This window comes from Delphinapterus leucas, chromosome 15, assembly GCF_059928025.1.
Source record: "Delphinapterus leucas isolate spDelLeu-1000000601 "Yukka" chromosome 15, BTC_Dleu_Yukka2, whole genome shotgun sequence".
Taxonomy (NCBI): Eukaryota; Metazoa; Chordata; class Mammalia; order Artiodactyla; family Monodontidae; genus Delphinapterus; species Delphinapterus leucas.
Window position 1 is genome coordinate 41,902,260 of NC_143143.1, and position 25,130 is coordinate 41,927,389.

A 25,130-nucleotide genomic window follows, 5' to 3' on the forward strand; every position below is an offset into this window, starting at 1 on the left:
TAGGAGAAATGAAGGACTTCACCACAGATAGAATTCCCGGTAATAGTTTTGGCTGTCCTTAGGTAAAACATGGCCTCACCATTTCTCTAATTTCCACACCAGCAGTTTAAACAAAGTGCCATCAGACCACAGAGGAGGGGGCATGAATACTGCATGCCAGGTCGTAGGGGGAAATGCTTTCACAGAGGCCTCCTGAGGTGAGCCTTTAGGATTGAGTGTGATTTATCAAGCCAAGAGGGGATTCCAGGGAGACAGGCTTCCAGGCTTGAGCAAATGGACATAAATAACTCCCCTTCCACACCTTCCTTTTTATATGTTGAAAAAAATGTATTTGAAGCCATCAGAAAACAAAGGGCAAAAGTATTCTGTTAGTGCAAGGACAGAGGATTGAATGATCTTTACCTGGACTGAAACACAAGCTGTGTGAATAAGCAAATGACTTAACCCCTCTACAACCTGGCCTTCTCATCTGTTACGTGAAGATGATAAAAGCACCCTCAGAACGCCCAAGTGACGATCAAATTTGAGAATCCCTTAGCCAATGCTTTAGCACATTGTAAACGCTCAATTAAATGCTGGAGAGTGATACCAGTAATTATTTTATACCCATAAATGTAGCTGGATGCTTGAATTAGATGCTGAACGGTACACTCCATTTTACAACTATTTAAAGTGAGTTACTTATGCAAACCAGCCATCATTAGTGCAAAATACTTTTTAAAAATACGGTTGCTAGTCCAGATACGTACTGTGGCATAAAACCGGGAGAAAGCAGGAAGCAGAAATAACGAGTGCGTGTAGATGCTTAGATTCTACGTGAATCAAGATAGGTGGGAAAGAGGAGGAGACCAGACCGGGCAAGGCTCCCTGGCGGCCTGCGGGGCGCAGGGATCCCGTCCGCAGGGCGCCCGCCGTAGAAGAGGCTCCGGGACACGTACCGCCGAGGACGCACGCCGAGCCGCGCCGGCTGCTGCCCTCGCCACCCGCTCCATTGGCCAGCCCCGCCCCCGACCAGGCCCGCTCCGCCCAGCCGGGCCGGAGCTTCCTTCCCGGCTTCCCAGGCGGCGGCGCCATCACCTCACTTCCTGTCGCCGGGTGCACGTGGGAGGAAGTGCCAGTGCCCGTGGCCCGCTGCTGCCTGTCTCTCTGGTTACGTCCGTCCGCGGGCCGGGCAGCCGCCTACAGCTGCGCCGCCGCTATGGGAGTCCCGGCTTTCTTTCGCTGGCTCAGCCGCAAGTACCCGTCCATCATTGTCAACTGCGTGGAAGAGAAGGTGAGGAGGCGCCCCGAGGCCGCCACGCCAGCGCCAGGAGCCCCGGCGCGTCCAGGCCGCGGTCCTTGGGGCCCGCCGCCCGCCCGGCGGGCGTCGTGCGGGGGCCCGCGCTGCGTTCGCCCCGGCAGCCGCGGCCCGCCGGGCGCCGGGCGCGGGCTTTCGGACGCGGGCTCCGGGGGTGGCATGGGCGGGGCGAGGGTCGAGCGGCGGAGCTCGCGGAGGGATGCTCTTCCCCGGTCCGCAGATTCCCCGGCGGAAGGCCCCGCCCACGGCTTTGTTTCTTCCCTGCTCACCCGGTTTGGGTTTCGAAAGCGGCTCCCCGGCCGTCGGGCAGCGCGCGGCTGGTCAGCTGAGTTAGCTGGTTAGGGATGCGCGGGTGCTCCTGCCAGTCTCTAACCACTTTGTGAAGTAATGCTGGGGGGGGGAGGGGAGGCAGCTTTTTGTCGTTTCCTGTACTAGCCTGAAGGGTTTTCTGCTAGGGGAGAGGCCATTTGTTGCTGTTGTTAGGTCCTGTGGAGAGAGCAGCACCTCGGAAATGTCTAGGATAGGACAGAAGTCCCTTAAGTGCCCCCTTGTCTAGGTGCCCGACTTCTGGGCATGCCTTTGACATTTTCAGAATTCCTGGATGCACTTGGACAATACATTTTTTGCTGTTGGTTTGTTAGTGTTACGTAGACTGTTGGCCGTTCTTGAGTTTTGTATTTGTCGTTTCCTTGTTTCCGTCCCAGTTCGATTTTGTACTCTTAATGAGAATTTCCGGATGGGGCACATTATGCTCCCCACCCCTTCGTTTTTGAAGGAAGTGCCCAGTCGACACTGGGAACTTTTTGCTTAGGCTAGTGAGATTTGTTTGTTCGTTTGTTTGTTTTTTGGACAGGTAGATGGATCTCCAGGGTTCATTCGATGTGAGATCTTGATTTTGCTTAGTTTCTATCCTAGGAGGAACCGAAACTCTTGTTCTGATGAATTTCCAGTACTCTCTGTGCTTTTCCAAAGAGAAACTGTTAAACTGAATGCTCATGTCCTTTGCTTTTAAAACTTTTATCAAACTTTATTTAAAGTTTACTTACATCTTATCCCATTTCTACTCTCCACTGATAACTGCTTTAAACTATTTTTGGTTCTATCTCTAAATGTCCTGCTGACATCTGATTTATTGATTTTGAGTGTATCTGTTGCATTCTAGCTATGATAGAAGAGGATGTGGTCACTTATACAGTGCCCTTCCCCACATGCCCCCCCCCATCCTCCTAATCATTATTTTTATTTCTTCTATTGGTAAACTTGATAAATTTAAGTAATATTCCTTTATTGTTTTATTCCATCTCCTTTACAAAGTATCCCGTGATTCTTCACATTCTGAGGTTAGGTATTAGCTTTTCTACTGCTGTTTCCTTACTCTTCATCCCAAGCTTCTCAGCTGTGCTTTTGCTTCGTTGGCATCCAGAATTAAATTGTCAGGGCTTTGGCTGTACAGGTTTGTTTCAAAACATGAAAAGTCAAATAGTATTGGTGATGATTGTCACTGTGTAGATTCAGATTATGTACTGTGACTGTTTCTTCTCTTGTGCTACTTTTGTCTTTTTCTGTGTGTTGCCTGTTTTCCATTATACATCGTTCCCCATCTAGACTCTCCTTCATCAGTTATTCTGTCGAGTCCTCTTTCTAGTTGGAGACTGCTTGAAGTCTTTATTTCTGTTGCTGTCACACCTGGTTATTTAGACTTGCTAGAAAGCCACTTCCTGAGATTTTTAAAAATTTCTTCAGTTGGAGGTACTGTTTTCTAATCATTATCTCTCTTGGCTTAAACCCTTCCTTGGTTTTTGTTCTTACTTGAGTTCTTAAGAAGTGGTGTGTGGTATGTGAGTTTTCTAAGTCCATTCTACCCTTGTATACGTGAATAATCATTAGCTAGGCAGAGTTTGAAAATTACTTTCCCTCAAAACTTTGAAGGCATTGTTCTTTTGACTTCTGTCATCCAGAATTGTTGATGAGAAGTTGAATGTTAATGTGATTTATTTATTTAGTTAACACTTATGTAGTGTTTAACATGTACTAGGCACTTCACAGATGAATTTATTAAATCCTCATAACAACTACATAACTATTTCTCCTTCTCCTCCCCCCCTTCTCCTTCTTATTACAGATGAGAAAATGAAGCACACAGGGGTTAAGTAAGGTACTCAAGGTCTTGTGGCTAATACATGTCAGAGCCAGTGTCAAAACCAGGAAGCCCATGCTCTTGGTTTCTGTGTTCTTTTGCTTTCATTCTTTTGTAGTTGATCTGTTTTTCTTTCTGAATTTTTAAAAGATATTTATCCTTGGTGGTATAAGCTTTTGTAATTATGTACTTAGGTACAGATTTTTTTAAAAATTTCAATTCATTTTGATCAGTGCTTGGCTGACTCTGAGTCTGGAGGCTTGTGTTCTTTAGTTCTAGGGAATGCTCTTTGATTTTTTTCTTGTTTTCCTTTTACTCTGCCTTCTCTGAACTCTGAATACTGGTCCTCCTAGATTGATTTATTTTTCTTTTCTCTGTTCTCTCCTCCCTCCTCCACCGAGGTATAATTGACCTAGAACAAACTGCACGCATTTAAAGTGTACAATTTAATACATTTTGACATATGTGTATGTTCATGAACCCATCACCACAATCAAGATAATGAACATCATCTCTGAAACATTCCTTCTGCCCCTTTGTTGTTCCTCCCCATAACCCCTCCCCACTGCCCATCTTTAGTCAACCACTGATTTATTTCTGACTCTATAGATAAGTTTTCATATCCTACAATTTTATATAAATAGAATTATACAATATGTACTCTTTTTTTTTTTTAACCTGACTTGGTTACTTTCATTCAGAACAATTATTTTGAAAGTCATCCATGTTGGTACTTATATCAGTAGTTTATTTCTTATTATTTTTGAATAGTATTCAGTGTTGTGCATATATCACGTTTATTCATTCACCTGATTGGTGAACGTTTGGATTGTTTCCAGTATTCTACTATTAAAAAAAGTCTATGAACATTGGTGTACAAATCTTTGTGTGAATGTATGCTTTCATTTCTTTAGAGAAAATACCTAGGAGTGAATTGGTTGCATTGTATGGTAGGTGTTTGATTATTTAAAAAGAAAAACTTGCCAGACTGTTTTCCAAAGAGTTTGTACCATTTCATTGCCACCAGCGGTGTATGAGAGGTCTGGTTGTTCCGCTTCCTTGTCAACACTTAATATGGTTAGTTTTCCTAGTTTTAGCCATTCTAGTGTAGTGTTATCTCAGTGTGGTTTTAATTTCATTTCCCTGATGAGAAATGATGTTGAGCATCTTTGGGTGCTTATTTGCTTTCCATATGTCTTCTTGAGTGAGGTGTCTATTCATATCTTTTGCCCATTTTTAAGTTAGGTGGTTTGTCTTACTGAATTGTAGAGTTTCTTACATATTGATTTTTTTTTTGCAAATATTTTCCCTTAATCTGTGGCTTGTCTTCTTACTTAGTGCAAAGAAGAGCAAAAGTTTTTAATTTTAGTAGTCTGCTTTCTTTCTTTTTCCTCAGTATTCCTGCTTTTTGTGTTATATTTAAGAAATCTTTGCCAAGGTCACCAAGATTTTTTCTTGTGTTTTCTTAGAGATGTCTTATTATGCTTTTAGTTCATACTATGCTTTCTGTTTTTTAGGGGTTTTTTTCATGGTGAATTACATTGATTTTTAAATGTTAAACACACCTTGCATTTCAGGTGGATAAATCCCACCTGGTCATGGTGTATTATTTTTATATACTGTTGGAGTCAGTCTGCTAACATTTTCTTGAGAATTTTTAGATTTATGTTCAAAAACGATGTTTGTCTATAGTGTTTTTATAATTTTTTTTTTTTTTTTGCATTACGCAGGCCTCTCACTGTTGTGGCCTCTCCCGTTGCGGAGCACAGGCTCCGGACGCGCAGGCTCAGCAGCCATGGCTCACGGGCCCAGCCGCTCCGCGGCATGTGGGATCTTCCCAGACCGAGGCACGAACCCGTGTCCCCTGCATCGGCAGGCGGACTCTCAACCACTGCGCCACCAGGGAAGCCCCTATAATGTTTTTGTCCAGTTTTGGTATCAGAGTAATCTTGGCCTCATATTGAGTTGCGAGGTACATACCCTCTTTAGTTTTGTGGAAGCGTCTGTGTAGAATTGGTATTTATTTCTTCCTTCAGTATTTGGTAGAATTCATCATTGAAGCCATCCGGACCTGAAGTATTTTGGGAAGGTTTAAGCTAAAAATACAATTTTTTTAGTAGACATAGGGGTATTCAGATTATCTTTTTTTTTTTTTTTTTTTGCGGTACACAGGCCTCTCACTGTTGTGGCCTCTCCCGTTGCAGAGCACAGGCTCCGGACGCGCAGGCTCAGCGGCCATGGCTCACGGGCCTAGCTGCTCTGCGGCATGTGGGATCTTCCCGGACCGCGGCACGAACCCGTGTCCCCTGCATCAGCAGGCGGATTCTCAGCCACTGCGCCACCAGGGAAGCCCTGTTTTTTTAATGAGCTTTTGTAGTTTGTATCTTACACAGATTTTGTTTGTCTAAGTTGTCCAATTTGTTGCTATAAGGTTGTTCATAGTATTCCTTATTATCTTTTTAATATCAATAGAAAATGTAGTGATGTCACTTCTCTCATTCCTGCTACTAATTTTGTCCTTTCTCTTTTATTCCATTATCAGTCTGGCTAGACTGATCTCAGAGAACTAGCTTTTGGTTTCATTGATTTTTCTATATTATTTTTTCTGTTTTCTACTTCATCGACTTCTGTTCTTATTTTTATTATTTCTTATGCTCATTTTGAGTTTAGCTTGTGTTTCTTGTCCTCTTAAGGTAGAAGCTGAGGTCGTTGTATTGATGCTGCTTCTTTGAGTTGCTTCTGTTGAGTGCCATAAGCTGCCTGCTAGGTGCTGTTCCAGTGGCACATCACAAACATTGACATGTTGTCTTTTCATTTTCATTCAGTAAAAAATACTTTCTCATATCCCCTTGACTTCTATGGTCCATTGGTTATTCAGAAGAGTGTTCCTTAATTTTCAAATATTTGGGGGATTTTCCAGGCATTCTTTTTCTGTTATTGACTTCTAATTTAGTTCCCTTGTCAGAGAACATAACTTTCCATAATTTGAATTACGTATTTTAAAGCTTAACTGATTTGTTTTATGACCCAGAATATGGTCTTGGTAAATGTTTCATTTTGACTTGAAAAAGACACAAGTTCTGCTGTTGTTGGGTAGAGTGTTCTGTAAATATTATCATGCTGGTTGATAGGATATGGAAGACTTGAACAGCACATTGATTTTCTGTCTCCTGTTCTATCAGTATATATGGAAATCTTCTATAATTTTTTTGGATTTGTCTGTTTCTTCTTTCAGCTTTGTTGGTTTTTGCTCCTTGCATTTTAAAACTCTTATTAGTGCATAAATGCTTAAGATTGTTAGGTCGTCTTGATGAATGTGTTTCTTATTTTTTGAAGATTTGATACTTTTCTTTTTTAAAAAATTTATTTATTTTTGGCTGCATTGGGTCTTCGTTGCTGTGCGCGGGCTTTCTTCAGTTGCGGTGAGCGGGGGCTACTCTTCATTGCAGTGTGCAGGCTTCTCATCGTGGTGGCTTCTCTTGTTGTGGAGCACGGGCTCTAGGCGCCTGGGCTTCAGTAGTTGTGGCATGCGGGCTGAACAGCTGTGGCATGCAGGCTCAGTAGTTGTGGCTCGTGGGCTTAGTTGCTCTGCAGCCTGTGGGATCCTCCCAGATGAGTGGTCGAACCCGTGTCCCCTGCATTGGCAGGTGGATTCCTAACCATTGCACCACCAGGGAAATACCTGAATGTGCTCCTTTATCATTATAGAATGACCTTTATCCTTGGTAATATTCTTTGCTCTGAAATCTGTTTTGTCCAGTATTAATATAACCAGATCTTTTGACTAGTGTTAACATGGTCTATTCCCCTACTTTCTATCTTATGAATTTGTCTGTTCTAGGAGCTAATATAAGTGGAATTATATAATATTTGTCATTTTTTGTCTGGTTTATTTCACTTTTTCATCTCGCATAGTGTTTTCAAGATTCATCCATGTTTGGCATGTATCAATTTCTTTCTTTCTCTTTTTTTTCGGATTTTGGAAACCTTTTAATTGAAGTATATATACACAAATACATATATGCATGTATAGTCACTTAAATGTTTAAATTCTTCATATATTGAAGTTATATAACTGTGTATAGCTTGTTAATTTTCACAAAATAAAAATGTATGACTTGCATCCAGATTATGAAACAGAATATTATCGTAGTATTCATACCCCAGAAGTTCCCCTTTGCTCCCTTATAGACAGTGGCCACCCCACAATCCTGTCTTCTGATAGCAAAGAGTAGTTTTGGTAATGCTTATCTTGTTAAAAATGGTACCGTAACCTCTACTTTCTCTTGTATCTGTGTTTATGAGATTTCATGTTTCTTTGATTTATCTAAATTTGTTTCGTTACTATGTAGTATTTCACTGTGGAGCCCATTGTATGAAAATGCAATTAATTTTATTGGAAAACAGTTTGGGAGCATCTGTAAAACCTGAAGATACATATATTCTATAACTGTTAATTTTTAAGTCTGTATAATGATATCCCGACACGAGTTATTTTTACCTTTTGACTATTGTGAATAATGCTGCTGTGAACATTGGTGCACAGGTATTTGTACAATAGATCAATACTTTGGGTATATACCTATGAGTGGTCCCTGCTTTTGATTCTTTTGGGTATATATACCTATGAGTGGAATTGCTGGGTCTTATGGTAATTCCATGTTTACCTTTTTGAGGAATTGCCAAACTGTTTTCCCAATCTCTGCCTTGTAAATCGGGTATTTAGAACACTTACATTTAATATGATTATTGATATGGTTAGATTTAAATTTGTAATCTTACTGTTTGCTGTCTGTCTCATCTGTGCTTTACAATTGTTCTCCTTCTTTTTTATGATTCCATTTTATTTCTTCTTGGCTTTTTAACTACTCTTAATTCATTCAACCATCAGTTTCTTTACTTTGTGTCCTTGGCTTATACAGTCCTCCACTCATTAGCTTTCTGGTCTTGGGAAAATGACTTAAACTCTCCTAAACCGTGAAGAACTGGAGTTTCTTGCATTTCACCACCCTGTTCCTACAGTCTCTATGCTCTGGTCATCTCTGTATGAGAGCTGAAATAGGGCAGAATGTTGCCTTGTTTAACATCAGTTGGGAATGTGTGTGTCAGTGGACTCAAATTTTTCACCCTTCTTGTATCTGTGAATGACCTTGAGAGTGCAAAAATTGATTTGGAGGGTTACAAAAAATTTTAGTGAGCGGGTGAATTAGCAAATATGGAATTTGTGAATAAAGAAGATCAGCTGTTTATGTGCCACATAAGGTGGTTGTGTGGATTAAGTCAGTTAATCCAAGTTAAGTGCATGAAACAGTGCCTTGCACTGATATTTCAGAATTTTATTTGGTAAGTTAATTTTTGGTAGTTTATATGTCCAAATAAAAGTGGGGATATTTTCATGTCTAACTCTTGGTAATGTTGCGTAATACAGAATTGTGCTGTTTGCATATAGTGAAATCTAGGTTTCCCACCTTGCTTTTTTTCTTTCTTGGTCAGACTTGCCAGAGGTTTGTCAATTTTGTTGATCTTCTTTGGTTTCATGGATTTTTAAAAATTGTTCTTTTTATTCTCTGTCATTAAATTTTTCTCTAATACTTGTTGTTTTCTTCTTTCTGCTTGCTTTGGGTTTAGTTTGCTCTTCTAGTGTCTTAAAGTGGAAGGTTAGGTTTTTTTTTTTTTCTTTTTTTTAAAATCTTAAACGATATGTGAAAAGATTTACGGGTATATAGGGCTCTTAATTTCATAAAATAATAATTCAAGTCATATCAATACATGTTAAAAAGAAGCTTCTAATTTTCCAAATATTTTGATACAAAAAAATTTTAAACAAATATTTTATAGACCTTTTGTGAGAAGAATATAAGGATAGTTACAAGAAACATGCTGTTCAAGTGATCTTATTCAGTTCACTTGGCCTTCTTCAAATCAGTTATAATCAACATGATTCCAGTGAAGGTTAGGTTGTTGATTTGAGATCTTTCTTATTATAGACACTTACAGCTATAAATTTCCCTCTGAACACTGCTTTTGGGCTCTACACTGTAAGTTTTCATATGTTGTGTCTTCATTTTTATTCCACTCAAATTATTTTCTGATTCGCTTTTGATATCTTCTCCAATTTATTGGTTATTCATTAGTGTGTTGTAAATTTCCACGTTTATGAATTTGCCAACTTTTCTCCCATTATTGAGCTCATTACTTTGTTGTGGTTGAAGAACATACTTGGCATCACTTTTATGCTTTTATTGAGGTTTGTTTTATGGCCCAGCGATTGGTCTTTCCCAGAGAATGTTCCTTATGCAGCTGAGAATATATATTCTGTTGAGTGGAGTGTTCTGTAAAAGTCTCTTAGGTCTGGTTGGTTTATAGTGTTGTTGCAGTTATCTGTTTTCCTTGTTGATCTTCTGTTCAGTTCTGTCCATTATTGAAAGTGGAGTATGGAAGTCTCCAACTATTATTGTTCAATTGTCTGTTTCTTTCATTTTTGTCATTTATTAAAAGTTGCATGTATTTTGATACTGTTACTAGGTGCATGTGTTTCTAGTTGTTATGTCTTCTTGATGGATTGACCTTTTTTATCATTATCAAATGTCATTATTTCCAGTAAGTCTTTTTTAAAGTCTAGGTATTTTGTCTGATACTAGTACAGCCACTCCAGTTTTCTTGTGGTTGTTGTTTGAGTCTCTTTTCCCATCCATTTACTTTCACTCTGTATCTTTGAATCTCAAGTGTGTCTCTTGTAGACAGCGTATAATTGGGTATTTTTTTAAATCCAGTCTGACAACTTTTGTCTTTTGATTGGATTGTTTAATCCATTCACATTTAATGTTATTGATATCACTGAATTTACATTTGCCCTTTTACTTTCTGTTTTCTATATGTATTTTTAATGTAGCGTTTAGATTTCATTAGTGATCTTTTTAAAAAATATATCTTAAGGGCTTACTATACACATCTTAATCAGCTTTAGATTTTTTTTTTTGTCTTTTGGCCACACCACGCTTACAGATCTTAGTTCCCTGACCAGGGATTGAACCCAGGCCCCTGGCAGAGAAAGCCCAGAGTTAGCTTTAGATTTATACTAGCTGAATTCCAGTAATATATAGACCCTTTACTGCTGTATGGCTTGATTACCATTTTCCTTTTGTTTTTAATTTTATTTTTGGCTGCATTGGGTCTTTAGTTACAGCATGCAGGATCTTTTGTTGCGGCGTGCGGGCTTCTCTCTAGTTGTGGCACATGGGCTCTGTAGTTTGCGGCACACGGGGCTCTCTAGTTGAGGCACGAGGGCTCAGTAGTCGTGGCATGCGGGCTTAGTTGCCCTGCAGCATGTGGGATCTTAGGTCCTCAACCAGGGTTTTGAACCCACGTCCCCTGCATTGCAGGATGGATTCTTTACCACTGGACCACCAGGGAAGTCCCCCCATTTTCCTTTTTTTATATGGTATTGTCATTATATGTATTATATCTGTTAATGTTACAAACCCAACAGTGCATTGCTATAATTATTACTTTACCATCTGTGGTTACTTCCGTAGCATATTGCTATTTTGCTTCTACCCACCTCTTTTTGGGCTGTTACTAGGAAATATATTACATTTATATTAAAGTGTGTGTTGTAAGCCATAGTATTTTACAAAATATTATTTCATCCAACTGTTTTTTTGCAATAGCAGTTAAGAAAAGAAAGGATTAAAAAAATGTATTATTATCTTTAGTGGGGTCACTTAACTTTCAGCCTGAAGAACTTCCTTTAGTATTTCTTGTAAGTCCAGTCAGCTAGCAACAAATGCAATTTTTGTTTATCTGGCAAAGTCTTTATTTCACCTTCTTTTTATTTTTTTGCGGTACGTGGGCCTCTCACTGTTGTGGCCTCTCCCATTGCGGAGCACAGGCTCCGGACGCGCAGGCTCAGCGGCCATGGCTCACGGGCCCAGCCGCTCTGCGGCATGTGGGATCTTCCCAGACCGGGGCACGAACCTGTGTCCCCTGCATCGGCGGGCGGACTCTCAACCACTGCACCACCAGAGAAGCCATCACCTTCATTTTTGAACAGTGGCCTTCCCGGATATATGATTCTTGGTTAACATTTTTTTTTTTTCTGTTTCGGCACTTTGTATATGTAATCCCACTGCTTTCTGGCCTCCATTATTTCTTCTTTTTTTTTTTAATTTCCTGTGGAGATTTTATTGAAATCATATCAAATTTATAGATTACTTGAGGGAAGGCTGACAATTTTGCAATACAGTTTAAGGGGCTACTCTTTGTTGTGGTGCACGGGCTTCTTATTGTGGTGGCTTCTCTTGTTGCAGAGCATGGGCTCTAGGTGCGTGGGCTTCAGTAGTTGCAGTGTGTGGGCTCAGTAGTTGTGGTGCACAGGCTCTAGAGCGCAGGCTCAGCAGATGTGGCACACGGGCTTAGTTGCTCCGTAGCATGTGGGATCTTCCCGGACCAAGGCTGGAACACGTGTCCCCTGCATTGGAAGGCGGATTTTTTTTTTTTTTTTTTTTTTGTGGTACACGGGCCCCTCTCACTGCTGTGGCCTCTCCCGTTGCAGAGCACACGCTCCGTTCACGCAGGCTCAGTGGCCATGGCTCACAGGCCCAGCCGCTCCGCGGCATGTGGGATCCTCCCCGACGGGGGCACGAACCCACGTCCCTGGCATCGGCAGGCGGACTCTCAACCACTGTGCCACCAGGGAAGCCCTGGCAGGCGGATTCTTAACTGCTGCACCACCAGGGAAGTCCCTGGCCTCCATTATTTCTGCTAGAAGCCAGCTGTTAAATTTATTGGGGTTCCCTTGTAAGTGACTCGTCATTTTTCCTATTGGTTCTTTGAAGGTTTTCTCCTTGTCTTATACCTTCATCATTTTAACTCTGATGTATCTGTCTGTGGGTCTCATTGTGCTTATCTTACTTGGAGTTGTTAGAGCTGCCTGCACGTGTAGGTTATTGTTTTTCAATACATTTGGGAACTTTTTTGTTATTGTTTCCTTGAATATTTTTTCTGCTCCTTGCTCCCCTTTCCTTCCAGTACTCCAGTTGTATGTTCATGTATTTATTTCTGTCTCATATTTCTCTCAGGCTCTGTTCGTTTTTCTTCATCCTTTTTTCTCTCTACTCCTCAGCTTGCATAATCTCTATTAATCTAAGTTTAAGAATTCTTTTTTTTTTTTTTTTTTTTTTTTGCTGCACGCAGGCTTTCTCTAGTTGTGGTGAGTGGGGGCTACTCTTCGTTCCGCTGCACAGGCTTTTCGTTGTGGTGGCTTCTCTTGCTGCGGAGCACGGGCTCTAGGCACAAGGGCTTCAGTAGTTGCAGCACGCAGGCTCAGTGGTTGTGGCACGTGGGCTTAGTTGCTCTGCAGCATGTGGAATCTTCCCAGACCAGGGATCAAACCCATGTCCCCCGCATTGGCAGGCAGATTCTTAACCATTCAGCCATCAGGGAAGTTCCAAGGATTCTTTTTTTATTTTTTGGTGGTTTTTTTTTTTTGGCTGTGTTGAGTCTTTGTTGCTGCACGCGGGCTTTATCTAGTTGTGGCGAGCGGGGGCTACTCTTCTCTGCTGTGTGCAGGCTTCTCACTGAGGTGGCTTCTCATGTTGTGGAGCACGGGCTCTAGGTGCGTGGGCTTCAGTAGTTGTGGCACATGGGCTCAGTAGTTGTGGCTCGCGGGCTCTAGAGTGTAGGCTTCAGTAGTTGTGGTGCTTGGGCTTAGTTGCTCCACAGCATGTGGGATCTTCTGGGACCAGGGCTCAAACCCGTGTCTCCTGCATTGGCAGGCAGATCTTAAGCACTGCGCCACCTGGGAAGTCCCAAGACTTCTTTTTCTTGCCAGTTCAAATCTATTGTTGAGCCCCTGTAGTGAATTTTTGATCTCAGTTATTGTATTTTTCAACTCCAGAGTATCCATTTGTTTGTTTTTTATAATTCTTGTTTTTGTTACTATATCTATTTGATAAAAGTTGTCATCATACCTTTCTTTAATTCTTTAACCATATGTCTCTTGAATTCTGTGAACATATTTATAATAGCTGCTTTAAACTCTATTCTGTTAAATCTGACATCTGGGCACTATCACAGGTAGTTTCTTTTGCCTGACTTTTTTCCAGCATGTGGGTCATACTTCTCTGTTTTTCTGCATGCCTGGAATTTTTTTTTTTTTCCTGCGAACAGGATATTTTAGGTGCTGGTCCCCCGAAGCCCTTCCCAGATATGTTATTGTTATTTATGTTGCTACTGGCTGGATTATTTTAAGGAGGTGAGTTTCTTTCTCAACGTGTTGTTATGCCTCTAATACTGATCTTCAGGGAGGTGCAGTTTTGATGTGCCCACAGTCACCCTGCGATGACAGTGGCACACATAGGGCTGTCTCCTACTCTCACCCACGTAACTGCTGCATGTGATCACCCAGCAGTTAAATTCCATGGATTTTTGTCCATTGCGCCATTGTTTTCAACAGCGCTCAGGGAATAAATTCCTCTACAGACTAATGCAGTGAAATTGTGGCACCTTCCAAGGATTAGCTTCTGAGGTTAATGTTTGGTGTCTGTTCTAACCCCAGGAGGGTTCCTCCCAGCTGTCTTATTCCCCAGTTCTCACCTGCAGACCAGCTGGTCTGTGGTCTAGGCTGTATCTTCATTAGATCCCTGATTCTCTACTCAGTTCTTTTCACCACACCTTATGCCGTTCTTGAGAATGAATGCCCTTGGGTGTAAACTTCTCCATGCTCTGTTGCAAATGAAGTCATTTCTGAATTTTCAAAGCTTTTCTTGACTAGATTGCTGTTTGCTCCTTGGACTGTTTCCAAAGGCTTTAAGTGTTTTGGTTTTTTAAAAGATTTTCTCTAGTTCAGCTGGGGAGCAGGTAGGCAGAAGTCCTCAGAAGTCATGCTGGTAGCCGAGCTCTCCAGTATGATCTCTGTCTTGGAGAGTGAAGATCAGATTCACACATCTTGCATATTATGTGTCCCCCATAGTTCTGGCTGTAGTCCTTGACACACATTATAGGTGTTCAATAAGTTTATGCTGAATCTAGTGAAATTGCAATTAATCAGTCTGACATACCGCTTAAGATACCAGCTCTGAATTCAGATGACTGGGTTCAATCCTGGTCTCTGAACTTGGCAGAAGTGTGACTTTGGAAAGCCACTTACCCCCTCTAAGCATTTGTGTTCTCATCTGTAAGTGGGATACTCTGTACCTCACAGGGTTGTTGTGAGGAGAGAGGGAAATAATCCATGAGTAAAAGCGCTTAGAACAGTATCCCATTTTAAGTGTTCTGTAAACGCTAGTGATCATTAGTAGTCCTTGTTGACTAACACTGCATAAAAATGGAGAGCTGATATACATGCAACTTGAAAAAACACTAATCACTAAAAATACTAAGTTTTTTTTGTTTGACAGCTACATCAAAATTTATAGCCCGAATTTTTAATGCAAATACGGTAATCTAAATTTTTCAGTAGCCTTTTGACCCTTTCTCCCCAAAATGTCACCTGTGTTTTGCAATTCTTTTTTGGAGTTCTGAGCTGCTTTAAGGGAAGTCTAAAACCAAGTTCTACAGTATGTTATCTACTGTCCAACAGTGGGAGCTCTCGTTACAGTGGAACCTCAGGCATGAGTCCTGATATTCCTAGTGCTGCTGTTAAATATTGTGCAGACTTACACAGAAATGCATTTAGTTAGGTATTACTGATAGTAGTGGTTTCCGCCTTACATTTGAAGAGCCAGAAAGCCGTATAAGGCTGACTGGAACAGTAGGTTGATGTGAAGCTCATTCTGGGGGTTTACTTCAAAACCTGTGGAGTGTATTTTTATACAGATTCACTGTTTGTGTATGTGTACCATCTTCTTCAAATACCTTCTTTATTTTGATTCCTTGGCATATTTGTGCACAACCAGGGTAATTTCTCAACTGCTTGTTTGGGATACATATATCCCTTCCTCTTTGCATGCAGTGGGCTTCCTGCAGGGAAGAACTGCCTTGACGGCCAGCCTTTGGGTGGGTGTGCTCCCTGCCCCTGCGGGGAGCTGCTGCTCAGCCAGGGTACTGACTGCCCTTCCTCCGCAAGCACTCGTGTTTTATGGGAATAACTGTCTCAAGTTGACTGGTTCACATGGGGCCTGAGAGGGCCAGGGGAGAGGAGGGTGCAGGGCTTGACCCACTGGGCTGTTCTTGCTGCTGCTGCGGGATCATCCAGATGCTGTCCTGTGAGCCCCCTCTGGGCCCAGAGCCCTCTTGTGTTCTCCCATTTCTGCATGTTTGAGGCTGTGTGTTCCATCTGATCAGATCTACTAGTTTTCCACATTTTGGGCATCCCCTGTGATTTATCAGTCACAGATGGATCTCCTTTTGGTTTTTCAGCACAGTTATGCAATTGTGGTTATTTGTTTGTTTTTAGTCTTTTTTTAAAAAAAATTATTTATTTATTTGGTTGTGCCTGGGTCTCAGTTGCAGCACGTGGGACCTTCGTTGCCGCGTGCGGGATCTTTAGTTGCAGCAAACGGGCTCTTGGTTGCAGGATGCAGTTAGTTCCCTGACCAGGGATCGAACCCAGGCCCCCTGCATTGGGAGCGTGGAGTCTTAATCACTGGACCACAGGGAAGTCCCTGTTTTTAGTCTTTTATGTGGTCTGGGGATAGAAAGGGAAGACTGCAATGTGTGCTCAGCTTATCATCTGGAAAACCCGAAAGATAATGAAAAGCTATTTGAAATGAATTGGTTTTAGGGTTCAGAGTAGCTCTCCTTTTAGCTACTCTTTGATTGATTAAGAATCTCTCTTGAACCTAGCAGGAGATAACTGGCATTGTATTTAATGGCAAGGCTCTTGTTGAGTATCAGAATCTTCCCTTGAAGAAAGAAGCTCTAAATTTATATAATTAATGTGTTGAAGATATCCTCAGAACTCTGGAGAGAAAAATATGTTCCATTTTCTTATTGGGAATGCTTGCAGCTCTTTTCTCAAAATTAGGACCCACCTATACCTCCTTCCCCAGGCTATACTTTCTAGGTAGTGGAAGTGGAAATTCTCATGCAGCTGCATTCAGCATTCATTGAAGAGCTGCAATATAGCAAACCAGTGGTTTCCTGTTTTTGTAAAGTTTTATTGGAATGCAACCATACTCATTCATGTCCATCTTGTTTAGGGCTGCTTTTACTTTATAAAGGCAGATATGAGTCATTGCACCTGAGATCATTCAGTCAACAAGTCTAAAATACTTACCGTCTGGCTTCTTGGAGAGCATAAAGAAAGTGGGTTTGGATTCTCCTGAGTGTGGTGTCTGCTTGGCTCAGGAGAAAGGAAAATGTGGACTTTGAATGTAGAGGTGAGGTGGAGAGGCACAGAGCCTCCTGCCTTCTTTGAGCTTGTTTTTGTTTTGGACTCATCAGATTATCTTGTTTGATAGACCTCCTAAATTGACCTCCTGCTTTCCTCCCCACTTATCCCATTCACTGCTTCTGATCAAGCCCCTCTTTCCTGATTTACAGGGTGTCTGCACAGATCACTGATAGCTTCTTCCCTGTTTTGATATCTGTTTCTCCCCATTATATATACAAACTGAAGCCCAGTCTCATTCCTTCCCTCTCTCGAAGATCACCACTTGTCCTGAAATTGGTGTTCATCATTCCCCTGCTCTTTCCTGTGCTTTCACTGCATCCATATTCATCCCTGAACAATGCCTAATACTGTTTTGTGTATTTTATAACTTCCTGTAAGTGGTATACTGTGTTTTTTCTTCTTCACCTTGCTTTTTTGACTTAAGATATTTATGACCTTCCAGCCCTATTTCTTTGAATCTTACTTTTGTCTGGCGTTCCGGTGTATGGATGTACTACAGTTCATCAGTCCTTTCTACAGGCTCTTTTTTTTCCTAGTTAAGTTGACCTTTTGTTTTGATTTCTTTTTTAAATAGCTTTATTGAGATATAATTTATATACCATAAAAATCACCTGTTAAAACTATACAGTTCAGTGGTTTTTAGTATATATGCAGTGGTACAGCAATCACTGTTATCTAATTTAGAAATTTTCGTCATTCCCCAAAGAAATGTTGTAACCGTTTTTAGTCACTTCCTATTTCCCTCACCCTTTCCCCAACTGCAGATTGAAGGTAATCTATTTCTGTCTAAAGATGTGTCTGCTCTGGAGCTTGTAAATGGGATCTTTTGTGGTCTTTTGTAACTGGCTTTTACTTAGCAGAATTTTTTTTTTTTTTTTTTTTTTTTTGTGGTATGCAGGCCTCTCCCGTTGTGGAGCACAGGCTCCGGACGCGCAGGCCCAGCGGCCATGGCTCACGGGCCCAGCCGCTCCATGGCATGTGGGATCCTCCCGGACCGGGGCACAAACCTGTGTCTCCTGCATCGGCAGGCGGACTCTCAACCACTGCCCCACCAGGGAAGCCCTAGCAGAATGTTTTTGAGGTTCATCCATGACGTAGCATGTGCCTGATGGGCTTTTAAGTTGTTCACAATTTTTTATTATTACAAATGATACTTTTTATGTTATTTTTTAAGTGACTTTGCTATTAGTAAGAGTAAAAACCAGTCATATTGTTATCATTTGTTGAAGCTCTGGTAGAAAAAGAGAAAGATAATGCTTACCACAGAAATACAACTGAGTGCCTCCAGGAGTGAGTATGGCGTGATCCTTGCCTTTGGAAGAACTCACAGTGTAGCTGGGGGTTAGAATGACAAACTAATTATAAGACCATAAAAGTGCTACAGGTGAATAAGCAAAATTGGGAGGAAATGCAGGCAGAGAAGTTAATTTTTTGAGGGATGTGTACAAAGTGTTATAAAGTGAATGGCATTTGATGTGAGTCTAGACCTTGGAAAATTAATAAGGTTTCCGGAAGTGGGTGTTGGTTGGGCGGAAGAAGGAGGAGCAGAGGTGTTGAGAGATGGAAGGGCGTCTTCCAGGAACTGGGGAGATCTGGCGGCCTGAGCAGTGTTTGGCAGGACAGGGTGGGTAAGGGCTGGACTCATTGGTCTGCACCTGCTGTGGTATCACTGGAAAAATTAGGGAAGATGAAGACACAGCCACATTTGTATTTAAGAAAGAAAACTGACAGCATAGAGTGTGGGCTGGAGACAGTAGAGTCTGGAGGTGGGGCAGCCCATATGAAGGCTATTCCAATCTTTTGGTGAGAGGTGATGCCTGATGTTGGTAGTGGGAATGAGAGGAGATGGTGTGGAGAGGCATTTTTCAGGTTAAATTGACAGGACTTACTGGTAACGGGCGATAAGGGAGAGAATTCTAAGATGACTCCCATGGTCTCTGTCTTGGACAACTGAGTGATTTGGGAATTTGGCAACTATCCCCCACGTAGTCAAGAGTAACTTGTTGCGATGGAATCTTTAAGGACTACAATAGCCTATCTTATAATTTAAAGATTACTAAAAGTATTTTATTTCCAATTCAGAAATGAAGCAGGTTCATACTGAGCCTATGATGTGTCAGTTTCAGACTTGAAAGTTCAAACTACTATTAATTATCACTTCCTTATAGCCAAAAGAATGCAGTGGTGTAAAGATCCCTGTCGATGCCAGTAAACCTAATCCAAATGATGTGGAGTTTGATAATCTGTATTTGGATATGAATGGAATCATCCATCCCTGTACTCATCCTGAAGACAAGTACGTAACCCATTTTTGTTACTGATGTCACAAATTACAGAGGAGTACTATTTGATATTACATCGTTTGCTTGTCATCGTAGACCAGCACCGAAAAACGAGGATGAAATGATGGTTGCAATCTTTGAGTACATTGACAGGCTTTTCAATATTGTAAGACCAAGACGGCTTCTGTACATGGCAATAGACGGAGTGGTAAGTGCTAAATCCCCCATTTTTGTTTTTGCTGTGTTCCCAGTGTCTAGAATGAAAGTAAGCTAAATCGTGAAAAATGTTGACTATAGTGAATTTGAGAAAGAAAGCCTCATCTTTCAGTTTATTCATTCAAATGTATTTTGTGTATGTGCCTGTTTTGTGCCGCATCCCGTGAGGGGCTGGGGATGTCAGTGACTGCCCTTCCTTTGAAGGGCTCGCCACTTAAGGGACAGAGGCAGAGGTAGATGTGCAAGGTTAGTTACCCAGGGCCTTCCTCGGGCCTTAGACGGCACTTGCAGGGGCCTTGAAGGAGGGGGAGTCAGTGCTACAAGGGAGTGAGGAAATAGAGAGGAGGGGGCGTTTGTCCCATTTTTTGAAGAGTTAAGAATAATTGGAGATTGGGAGGGCAGGGGCAGAGGAGGGAGGTGGATGTGACAGATGTGGGGAAGGAGGACCTTCCAGATGTCTCAAATGTGCCAGGTCACACACTTTCTGTGTCTCTGGCCACACTTGACATGCTGGGGCAACTGCAGGTGTTTAGATTGGAAAGAGAAGTAGAGAGAGGGGCTTGAGAAAACCTTTCTTGTCACACTCAGTTTGGCTTTTATCCTATATGCAGTGAGTAGTCATCACAATAACGTCGGTGGGGACTAGCTTATAATAATACCAAGTGGTTTCAGTTATAAATGACCAGCAAACTGTATATCAGGGTTCAAGGAAAATTAGGGTAAATCATAACCCTAAATTTATTTAGCCATATACACATTGATTCCCTTTCTTTTAGATTTAATAATTTTGGTGGCTAATGAAATAATTTTGAAAATCTGGAAAACTTGGGTCCAAGAAGCTTAACTTTTCTGTGAGATACTATTTACTCAAAGAAAAATCTTAGCTACCTGAAAACTTAAGTTGCAGTTAAAGTGTAGTGAGGAATAAAGGGAACAGGAATATGTCCTATTTGGAGCAGATTGCAGTTCACATTAGCTAAGTTTCTTGAAGAAGCTCTTTCACTGTACTCCGTTGGGCACTTCTGCTGAATCAGGTCTAAGTTATATGCACACGTGTATGTGTATGTACACGCTCTTGTCTATAACTCATGTTTTGTTAAAATATAAATGTAGATCATAGAACCTAAAAGAGTTAGATTAGGTAGTCTCATTTTACAGGAAAGGGAACTGTTTAAAGAGAATATGAAATAACTTATTTCATGTAGGCAACTTGAGAGTCCCTTCCAGTCCCAAACCCAGTTCAGTAACTGCAAAACCTTGCAGTTCACTTCACTTCATTCAGGCTTACCCAGTGATTGTAAGTTACATTCGGTTCGAGTGATTTAAGAGTACTTTTGATTAAAACCTTGCTCCTTTTCTACCTGCTGTGCCTTATTATAGACACAGAGTGATAATTATGAACCTTATTGTGGGAAATACAAAAAGGCTTTTAAGGTCTTGTGAATCCCATTTGGAGACCATCCTTCCTTTTAGTCGTGGACAAAGGGAAGGTCTTCCTGATTCTGGTTCTGTAGAAACCACTCACTTGCTGTGTGCTGAGTCTTTTGAGTAAAGTGAGTTTTCCGTCTGGGGTGCCTGAAAGCGTCGTAACCCAGTGGAACTGGCCTTGGGGCATGGACCCTGCAGTATTAAGTGCTGTGGCCTCATAGGATGTTTGTCTTTTTGACATGTAACTCACTCACCTAAGTTCAGCGTTCAAGGTTCTTGGTCCAAATATAAGCTCCCAGGATCTACTGTCTGTCATGAAAGGATTGTTTGGACATATTGCTTAACTTTTCCATTTTAGCATACTATTTTTGTAAGACTAACTGATTCAAAATAATGTACAGATTTACTTACGAATGTTTGGAACAGTATTATGTCACTATGAAATACCTGTTTTCAGGCGCCACGCGCTAAAATGAACCAGCAGCGTTCAAGGAGGTTCCGAGCATCCAAAGAAGGAATGGAAGCAGCAGTAGAGAAGCAGCGAGTCAAGGAAGAAATACTGGCAAAAGGTAAAGAACATGCACCTTGAGGTTGGACTTATCAGATGTATGCAGACGGGGGTGTAGGGGTGGAGACTTCTCTTTACAAATAGGTACGGTTTTAATTTAATCAGGACCCCAGGATAGCCAAGGGAAATTGACGTTCACTGTTGAGGAAAAGTAGTTAATAGAATCATTTATTCCATTAATAAGCTTGTTCATTTCCAAACTCTATAGTAAACGGGAAACTTGGGAATAAAAGGAGGGAATTCTGGTAGGGAGAGCAAATTGTCAACTTCTGTCAGGGCGAGTGCAGCCCTTCAGCTCACTTTATAGATCTGTAAACTAGAAACACATGAAGGGTGCTTCTTACTTCCTTTTTCTCTGGGGGCTGTTAGGGAGCTACAGTTGTGTAAGCATTTTCCTCAAGTCAGTCTTGGTGGCATGCTTGCTGCTTCTCCCTAGAACTCAGGTCTGGGTGAGGAGGCCTGGGATGATGGGACCATGTTTCCAGGCTTTCCCTGAGTCATGCACACTCTCACTTTGGGTTGAGGCAGCAGGCACCGAGGTAGTGAGGTGCCCAGGCCTCCCTCAGTTCAGGGAGGGGGTTGTGGAGTGGAATGTGGTCATCTTGGCAGTTCCTCAAAGCCCTGATGGGTCCAGAGGTGGGAGTTGGCTGAGTGTCATAGAGGAGGGCGACCAGGGCCCTGACGCCCCGGGACCACTTCTTCCAAGATGCCTGTGGGTGTGGTGCAGTGCAGGGCGGTGCTGGCAGGGTGGCTTGTTTGGTGTTTTGTTCCATGAGGCAAAATGATAGACCAGGAAAGCCACGATTATTGGTTCAGGATGTTGCATTTGGCAAGTGGAAAAAGAGACATAGTGTAGTTGGCTGCGGCTTATAATTACGCTGCCTTTAATGTTATTTTAATTTGCTGGAAGTGTGCAAGTATGTGAGTATTTTAGCTGCAGCTTGGAATTAATACTCTAAAACCTGTTTATATTTATAACAGGCTGTCTTTGCTTTTAGAGATGTCTTCTTTCTTGAAGATGTTATAAAATATATTTGTGTCTTGAGAAAAAGCTAATCAGTGATATAGAGGAAAAAATAGGATTTCTAAATCCCTCTAGGTGATATAAAGCTGTGATAAATTCAGCATTTTAACTTTGTTTTTCTAAGGCCCCTTCATCTTCAGAACTGTTAGTAGGATCAGAGCCCCTAACCTCTGTGTGTGTGTGTGTGTGTGTGTGTGTGTGTTCTGCTGCCAGGGGCATTAGGAAGAATGTCATAATTTTTGTATTTTTATGTAACAGTATAGTATCTTTTGTGTACCATGTATTGTTTGACAGTCATGTTAAAGCTTACTTTAAATTTGAGGGGAGGAATCTTGTTTTCTTCGGAAAGGGGGATCATTGTTCCTCAGGTGACAATACTTCTCCTTCTTTTGTATTTCAACTTATTGTTTTTGTTGTTCTGGCCTAATATCGAATAGTTACCTCACTGTTTATGGGGAGAACAAAGCATTGCCCCTTTTTCTCTAGGTGGCTTTCTTCCTCCAGAAGAAATAAAGGAAAGATTTGACAGCAACTGCATTACACCAGTAAGTAGTCTCATACTTTGCTAGTTATTGCTAACTCTTAAATGGTGGGTTAATTTATTTCCTTCTATCATTTTAGGGAACTGAGTTCATGGACAATCTTGCTAAATGCCTTCGCTATTACATAGCTGATCGTTTAAATAATGACCCAGGGTGGAAAAATTTGACAGTAAGTTTCATATTTTCGTACTTCAAAAAGATTAGGGTGGGGCTTCCCTGGTGGCGCAGTGGTTGAGAGTCTGCCTGCCGATGCAGGGGACACGGGTTCGTGCCCTGGTCTGGGAAGATCCCACATGCTGTGGAGTGGCTGGGCCCATGAGCCATGGCTGCTGAGCCTGCGCGTCCGGAGCCTGTGCTCCGCAACGGGAGAGGCCACAACAGTGAGAGGCCCGTGTACCGCAAAAAAAAAAAAAAAAGATTAGGGTGACGATTTGAGGCTGTCCTTTGATACGACTGATATTATTTGTCCTTTTCCCCCCATAAAATACTGGTTGGCTGTTAGAGGAAGGAGAAGCTTCCAGGGTTATTAGAAATGGGGTGCCTTGCATGGTCCAGTTAGAGACAGCTGATTTTCTCTCAGTGCCAATTTTGTACTCTTACCATCACTGCGAAGCCATAAGATGGGACTCATGATTTAAAATACGTATATATGAAAGTCATTTCTGTTATTAGAAATCAAAATACAGCAAGATTAAAGTCATGGGACTGCCTCTAAAGAAAATTCTCCTGAGAATTTAAGCAAAACTTTTATATAATAGAAATTATAATAAGCTTGTTTCCCTGTTAATTAGATATGGTACATTATATTTAATGGGTATCTCTTACTGATTACTCTCAGGGCTTATATCGTTGGATGCTGTATACTTGAGTAGCAGTGAGAAGAGTAGAAACTTGTGAACTGAATCTGTTTTTCTAATGGCTAAGTTTGACACAAACATTTCATTTTTTTCTATTCCAAGTAGTAAGTTAACCAATGAAATAATTTTGATGTTTAACACATGCACACCTAATTAAGAAAAATTTCTAATTAATAACACTGTCTTAATAGAATTATCCCAGTTTATTTTAAGACATTCAATTCTGTTGATTTTTGTGCTAGAAAACTGGGGGTGAGCTACAAATGTTAAAAACTGTTTTTTATAGGTTATTTTATCTGATGCTAGTGCTCCTGGTGAAGGGGAACATAAAATCATGGATTACATTAGAAGACAAAGAGGTAAAATTCACTTATAAATATTTGATTATATGTTCCATTTTAAAAAAGACAAGCCATTGTATAGAAAATATTTGGTAAAATGTGATATTCCTGTAGTATAAAATATATTTACTTCAATATATATTTCCCTTCTCTCTAGCCCAGCCTAACCACGACCCAAACACTCATCATTGCTTATGTGGAGCAGATGGTAAGTTTCTTCTTTGGGATCTGAGTCTCTTGGATTAAACCATAGCAAGTTGATGGGTTGGTGTGTAGTAATGGATTATTTGTGGTTGCCTGGAAATTCTAAAATGCCTTATTTTATGTGTGAGGGGGAACTAGTATAGAGTTGTTGTTCAATCTGTGATTAACATTCACCTATCTAGAATTTTTGTTGTTGTTACATTTTTTCAACTTTTTAATATGGCCACACATATCTTTAAAATGGAATGTTTCCAAGTGTTGACTCCTGAGTGGTAGTTAGATTCTAGGCCCACATTTCTGTAGGAGATCTTGTTGGCCTCTAGGAAGTTTTAGGCTTTTTGGCTTTGCTGCCTCTATGTGCTCATTTGGGCTTTTCTTTGCGTTGGTGTCTTGTGTTATGATAATGTCTTGCCTTTGGTTATGGGGTAAGGGTCTTCTAGGGTGCTCACTGTTTGCTGTTTCGTTGTTGTTGATTGATAGCTGATCTCATTATGCTCGGCCTTGCTACACATGAGCCCAACTTTACCATTATCAGAGAAGAATTCAAACCAAACAAACCCAAACCCTGTGGTCTTTGTAATCAGTTCGGACATGAGGTCAAAGACTGTGAAGGTTTGCCGAGAGAAAAGAAGGGAAAGGTAAGAACTTCGAGGTGGTAGTAGCCTCATTTAAAATTTCTTAATTTTATTTTTTATTGTGATAAAATATTGATATATATCAACACAACAGAAAATACACCTTTTTAACCACGTTTAAATGTACAGTGCGATGGCATTAAGTATATTTAGGTTGCCTCATTTTAAAAATGGATAAAGAGAAGACAGTGGTTGATTAGATTTTTACCTACTTGCTCCGTTACCCCTCATAGAGATGTATCTTTCAAAGCTCTTTAAAGTAA

The 25,130-nt window shown here is 41.2% G+C and overlaps 1 protein-coding gene across 7 annotated transcripts in view; it reads left to right on the top strand.

Moving 5' to 3' along the window:
* Positions 1–1,071: 1,071 nt before the first annotated feature.
* The window catches only part of XRN2 (5'-3' exoribonuclease 2), a 79,433-nt gene continuing 55,374 nt past the window's right edge, over positions 1,072–25,130 (top strand). For 5 of the 7 annotated variants that reach the window (XR_016387863.1, XM_089896515.1, XM_089896516.1 and 2 more), the window contains exons 1-9: positions 1,072–1,273; positions 18,939–19,066; positions 19,149–19,260; positions 21,154–21,265; positions 22,775–22,833; positions 22,910–22,999; positions 23,974–24,046; positions 24,186–24,236; positions 24,713–24,870. Coding sequence is in view for 6 of the 7 variants with exons in the window: in XM_089896515.1 (XP_089752641.1) it covers positions 1,199–1,273; positions 18,939–19,066; positions 19,149–19,260; positions 21,154–21,265; positions 22,775–22,833; positions 22,910–22,999; positions 23,974–24,046; positions 24,186–24,236; positions 24,713–24,870 (858 nt within the window). In the remaining variant the exon portion in view is untranslated. The remainder of the gene's footprint in view (positions 1,274–18,938; positions 19,067–19,148; positions 19,261–21,153; positions 21,266–22,774; positions 22,834–22,909; positions 23,000–23,973; positions 24,047–24,185; positions 24,237–24,712; positions 24,871–25,130) is intronic. The other 2 variants (XM_022594204.3, XM_089896518.1) reach the window with 1 other exon arrangement.